At 35.5% G+C, this 5,791-nt stretch overlaps 1 protein-coding gene across 2 annotated transcripts; it reads left to right on the top strand.

Annotated features, from left to right (window-relative positions):
- Window positions 1–1,249: 1,249 nt before the first annotated feature.
- LOC111997304 (protein IQ-DOMAIN 6) lies at window positions 1,250–5,590 on the top strand. 2 transcript variants are annotated; one of them, XM_065763213.1, is made up of 5 exons: window positions 1,250–1,678; window positions 1,767–1,967; window positions 3,671–3,898; window positions 3,996–4,109; window positions 4,272–5,590. In XM_065763213.1, exons 1-5 carry the CDS (start codon window positions 1,607–1,609, stop codon window positions 4,980–4,982), a joined length of 1,326 nt encoding a protein of 441 aa, XP_065619285.1. In that variant the 5' UTR covers window positions 1,250–1,606; the 3' UTR covers window positions 4,983–5,590. The 2 variants fall into 2 exon arrangements, with proteins under 2 accessions (XP_065619285.1, XP_023885151.2); XM_024029383.2 differs by having other exon boundaries at window positions 1,251–1,678; window positions 4,269–5,590.
- Window positions 5,591–5,791: the final 201 nt, after the last annotated feature.

Genomic DNA, 5,791 nt, shown 5'->3' with positions numbered 1-5,791 from the left:
GAATTGTTCAAAAATTTAACCAAAATGCCACTCATAGTTAACTAGAAGTACAAGATAATTTGACCTAACTTATGACAGGGGGATGTATCTAATTGTTTTTTTTTTTCAATTTTTTTTTAATTTTTTTTAAATTAAAAAAATAGGGAACTGTTTCACCCTTGAAATAAAAAAGAAGAAAAATTGCCCATTTAGTAGACCCAATCAAATCATCCAACTAAAAACTGATCTTAATTCAAATGAAAGAAGAAAGTTTGTGTTATTTATAGCTTTTGTTTGTTATACCAAGTTGGAAAGCAAAGAACCACAAAAGCTCGACCATTGAAGGGTTATTAATAAGAATATTTCTTACATGGAGCGGCATCTCTATGTAAAATACCAGAAAGTCTTTAGTATCCGTTATGGTATTTCTTTTCTTCACACTATCTCTCTCTTTACCTTTTCGAATTTCAAATTTCAAACTCTCTCCCAATAAACTCTTAAATCTTAATAAGTCTTACCTCTTAACACTTTAACTTAAGCCAGACCGCTCTTTGCAGTGTCAAAGTTCTTGTTTTTCCAAAAGCATTTTCTAAACACAAATCCGTTTCCAAGTGATTTTTACTCAAATGGGTGCCTCAGGAAAATGGCTAAAATCTCTTATAACTCTAAAGAAGCTCCATACAAGTACAACCAACCATGTAAGCCAAAACTTATAACCGGAACTCCTCGTTTCTGTTTTTCTCTTGTTTCCTGTGTTTTCATTGTTTCTGTTTTTGTTTTTCTTAGGACAAGGTGGTAGGGGACAAGAGTACCAAGAAGAAATGGAGGCTATGGAGGAGCTCATCAGAGGGTACGAAGAAGGACAAGGCGTCAGATTCTTTCAATGCTGCCATGGCTGCTGTAGTGAGAGCTCCACCAAAAAATTTCATGGTGATCAAGCAAGAATGGGCTGCCATTCGCATCCAAACCGTGTTTCGAGGCTTCCTGGTAAATGGGTCTCTCTGATTTTGCTTGTTCTCAATATTCTTTGGTTTATTCTTACCAAAAGGTAATATCTAGACATGGTTTTCCGGTTTTTTAAAAGGAACTATTTAGCTGTAGATCGTAAAGTTGAGGTCTTTTTTTTTTCAATTTTTTTTTAATTTTTTTTAAATTAAAAAAATAGGGAACTGTTTCACCCTTGAAATAAAAAAGAAGAAAAATTGCCCATTTAGTAGACCCAATCAAATCATCCAACTAAAAACTGATCTTAATTCAAATGAAAGAAGAAAGTTTGTGTTATTTATAGCTTTTGTTTGTTATACCAAGTTGGAAAGCAAAGAACCACAAAAGCTCGACCATTGAAGGGTTATTAATAAGAATATTTCTTACATGGAGCGGCATCTCTATGTAAAATACCAGAAAGTCTTTAGTATCCGTTATGGTATTTCTTTTCTTCACACTATCTCTCTCTTTACCTTTTCGAATTTCAAATTTCAAACTCTCTCCCAATAAACTCTTAAATCTTAATAAGTCTTACCTCTCAACACTTTAACTTAAGCCAGACCGCTCTTTTCAGTGTCAAAGTTCTTGTTTTTCCAAAAGCATTTTCTAAACACAAATCCGTTTCCAAGTGAATTTTACTCAAATGGGTGCCTCAGGAAAATGGCTAAAATCTCTTATAACTCTAAAGAAGCTCCATACAAGTACAACCAACCATGTAAGCCAAAACTTATAACCGGAACTCCTCGTTTCTGTTTTTCTCTTGTTTCCTGTGTTTTCATTGTTTCTGTTTTTGTTTTTCTTAGGACAAGGTGGTAGGGGACAAGAGTACCAAGAAGAAATGGAGGCTATGGAGGAGCTCATCAGAGGGTACGAAGAAGGACAAGGCGTCAGATTCTTTCAATGCTGCCATGGCTGCTGTAGTGAGAGCTCCACCAAAAAATTTCATGGTGATCAAGCAAGAATGGGCTGCCATTCGCATCCAAACCGTGTTTCGAGGCTTCCTGGTAAATGGGTCTCTCTGATTTTGCTTGTTCTCAATATTCTTTGGTTTATTCTTACCAAAAGGTAATATCTAGACATGGTTTTCCGGTTTTTTAAAAGGAACTATTTAGCTGTAGATCGTAAAGTTGAGGTCTTTAAGTCATTATTTATTCTAATCTTAGGTAGCTGATGAGTAAGTATGTGCTCAAAAAACTATCGAAGAAATTATTATAATCTAACACCAGTTTTTGATAATCAGTAACTGTTATATATAAATTGATCTTTCCTTATTAGTCAATAGATCTCTAATTTTGCAGTTTTAAGTACTATGTAGCTTACAGATAAAGATTGTGAAGCTTTAGATTGTGAAAATATTAATGGGTCACTGTGAGTTTTAACTTTATTTTGTTGTTGTTGTTGTTTTTTTTAAAAAAAAAAAAAAAAAAACTCAAAACAGCCTTTTGATGCTCTTAATTTAGATATCATATGTTTCTTTTAGACAAACTTCAGACAAAGCTTGTAAAACTTTAGCCATGATCCTTGTAGCTCAGCAGCATAGCCTGCTCTCCTTTATTAGAATGTTGGTTTGTGAAATTGATCTCAATTACTATCCTGCACCTTCTAATCTTAGCACTAGATGTCAGTACTCTGAAGTTTAAATGTGTTAATCTAACTCTCTGTCACATTTAAATATATGACTATTATGACTTATTTATTATACCTTGGATGAAAAGTTTTTTTGGGCACTATAGCATCCAATTTTGGGTGTTAAGTATAGAATTGAGCTCAATTTTTATCTGTAAAAGCTTTACCATTTGCCTTTAGAAGGAAAAATTAATGCTTTTTAGCATCTACAAATTCAAAAAAAGGTTGTTGAAAAGTTGGATTGAGCTCAATGAATATCTGTAAATGTATCTTTAGTTAGTAAGGTTGAGGTTTTCTGGTCACTTTGAATTCCAAATTTTACTGGTTGGAAGTTTGGGTTCAATCACACAATGAAGTAATCTAATCTTAACACTAGATAGGTTCAACATGTTCTTTTTTGAGAGTTTTATTTCCTTAGCAACTTTGAAGGAAAATGGGCCTAAGCTAGAAAATTAGGAGGCTGCATGCATTGGTGTCTGTTTCAGTTTACTTTGTAGACTTTCTGTTTGGTGACAAAAGAAAATGAAGAAAAAAAAAAGTATGAGTATGGGTTTACTTTTTGATTATCTACTACACCAAAAACAGTGTCCCTATCTCATCAATTATAGGTAAAATAATGTTCTTTTGCTTATTGAGTCAGGTTTTTCACTCTTTCAAAACAAAACAAGAGGAAAAGTCAGTATTAGAAGTGCATTGTCCTGCATTCCTCTGTATTGTAAGCAACCAAGCGAAGAGTGAGATTATTAGTCCATCCCAAGTATCAGCCCCTTAAGAATTTAGCCCGGGAAACTTCCTCAATGATCCTCTGAGTGGACTGGGGTGTTGCAGCTATGTGATCTCGTATACCTATAAATGATTTGATAATTGTTTGGGAAGGATTCCATTAATTTTAGATCACATTGTTCTAACCGTCCACATGCTTGGTTGAAGTTGTCTCCTCTTTTTTCTTTTTTACTATTTTGCACAGAAATAATTCCCGTAATCAAGTAAATCTCATTTATGTGATTTTATATTCCTCTTTTGTGCTTTTGAAATACCGTTTAGGCACATCTGTTTAGTGGCCTTAATTACATAATTGCAGGCAAGACAGGCATTGAGGGCCTTGAAAGCAGTGGTGAGACTTCAAGCCATATTTCGTGGCCGGCAGGTAAGGAAGCAAGCTGCTGTAACACTAAGATGCATGCAGGCTCTTGTCCGGGTTCAGGCTAGAGTAAGGGCACGGAGTGTGAGGATGTCCCCAGAAGGGCTAGCTGTGCAAAAACTGTTGGATGAACATCACAACCTTGCTGATCCCATCAAGCAGGCTGAGGTATCATATGCTATTTCAAGATTTTATAATATTATTATTGTGAGGATGTAATTAGTGAATATACACTGTTAATAATGTGTATGTTGACTGTCCTCAGCAAGGATGGTGTGATAGTCCAGGAACTATTGATGAAGTTAGAGCAAAGCTACAACTAAGGCAAAAAGGAGCTGTCAAGAGGGAGAGAGCAATTGCATACTCCCGCTCTCAACAGGTAATAAAATTGAGAGGACCCAACTATTTTCCTTTGGTAAGATAGTTAATGAAATGAATACATGGCCCAGTTAAAGATTCCTGGAAAGAGATTTATGTTTATCAGTTGGATTTTAAATGTTTACTTAGTCATTGATCATGTTGAATTTTTTTCTTTCAGCAGTCAAGAATGACTGCTAGTCCAAATACAAGAACCAACAAGCCAGTGACTTCTCTCAAGCAGCAAAGGCTGGATATGAACAGCACAGGATGGAGCTGGTTAGATCGTTGGATGGCGGCCAAGCCATGGGAAAGCAGATTAATGGAAGAATTCCATACTGATCTCTCAGACCAGACTCCATTGTCTAGGAAAAGTGAATGTCAAGTTGTCAGTTTTCATTCATATTCTTCAGATTATGACTCAGTAAAAGTAAAAAGGAACAATGTCACAACCAGGATTTCAGCTAAACCTTTTACAGTTGGTCAAATTAGTAGCTCATCATCTTCCACCCCAAGTTCTGAATCTCTATATGATGAGAGTCATGCATCAACTTCATCCTCATTTGCATCTCCAACTCTAATGTCCAGTGAAACTCTCATGAAGGAAACAATAGAGGAGAGGAATATCTATACGCCCAGCTACATGACTCTCACAGAGTCAACCAAGGCTAAGCAAAGAGCTTGCAAGTTTCTTTCACATAGTATGCAGAGGAATTTCATGGAGGATTTTCAGTTTCATAGCAAACCAATGGTAGTTTCTAATGGAGATACAAGAAGCAGTGCTGGTTCTAATCCTTCAGTTAATTGGAGCAAAGATCTGTACCCACCAGTACCATTGGGTAGGGCTGGTCAGGTAAGATATCGTTGGGAGAGTAAGAGTTGCCATAAGTACTAAGAGGCATGGTCAAACTTAAATGTTTAATATATGGGAGTTCAACAGCCTGTTGCCCCTTGCGATATTGAAACTGTTTGGAGTAAAATACATAATTGAATCAAAGTTTAATGTGAAGTACCCAAAAAATCAAAGGAGAATTGCTTGAGATATGAGCGTTTGAAGTAGAGATATTCAGAGTGATTGTGTTCAAGGAATTGAGTATGCACTACTTCAATTTCTGATGTGGGTTGTTCAACGAAGATTGAATGGCATTTGTCATGTTTGTACGACTTCACAGACAAGGTTTGATTTATGCAATTATCTGGCATGTACAAGAAATTATGACTCCAACCAATTTCAGGAGAATTGGATGTGATATGGTTACTTAAAGTATGGATATAGGAGTGAATATGTTCATAGGAGTAGGACTTCACAGACAAGGTTTGAATACCTTCGTGTTGTGTCTAGGAGTTCAAGTATTGTTTGTGTATGTAACTATGTGGTTTTCATGTATAAGTTGCACTAGGAACACAAAAGTTCTGGAAAAAGAGCTGCCCGAGACAGGGTTGTACAATTTAGTTTGTATTGGATGGTTCCATGAATATACAGGAGTGTTGTATTGTGCTTAATGTACTAGACTTCTTGTGTGTCAAGAGTATATTTAGAAATTACTTTAAATTAATTTGAAAAATCATCAAAGCCATTGTTTTTTGGTAGAGTGCTTTACTTCAAGTTAATTTATCCCAATCTAAAGTGCTAGTTGAACTGCAAAATGGACAGAAAACATCAACCAAGCAATTTCGATCCTAATAATATTCTTAACCTTGTGA

This window comes from Quercus suber, unplaced genomic scaffold, assembly GCF_002906115.3.
Source record: "Quercus suber isolate HL8 unplaced genomic scaffold, Cork oak 2.0 scaffold_497, whole genome shotgun sequence".
Classification (NCBI taxonomy): domain Eukaryota; kingdom Viridiplantae; phylum Streptophyta; class Magnoliopsida; order Fagales; family Fagaceae; genus Quercus; species Quercus suber.
This window is presented reverse-complemented; position numbering and strand designations above follow the sequence as displayed.

Coding starts and splice junctions, on each gene's coding strand:
- LOC111997304 (XM_024029383.2), top strand. CDS start 1,607: ATGGGTGCCTCAGGAAAATGGCTAAAATCTCTTATAACTCTAAAGAAG. Junction 1,679..1,766: donor ATACAAGTACAACCAACCAT/GTAAGCCAAAAC, acceptor TGTTTTTCTTAG/GACAAGGTGGTAGGGGACAA. Junction 4,110..4,268: donor CATACTCCCGCTCTCAACAG/GTAATAAAATTG, acceptor TTTTTCTTTCAG/CAGTCAAGAATGACTGCTAG.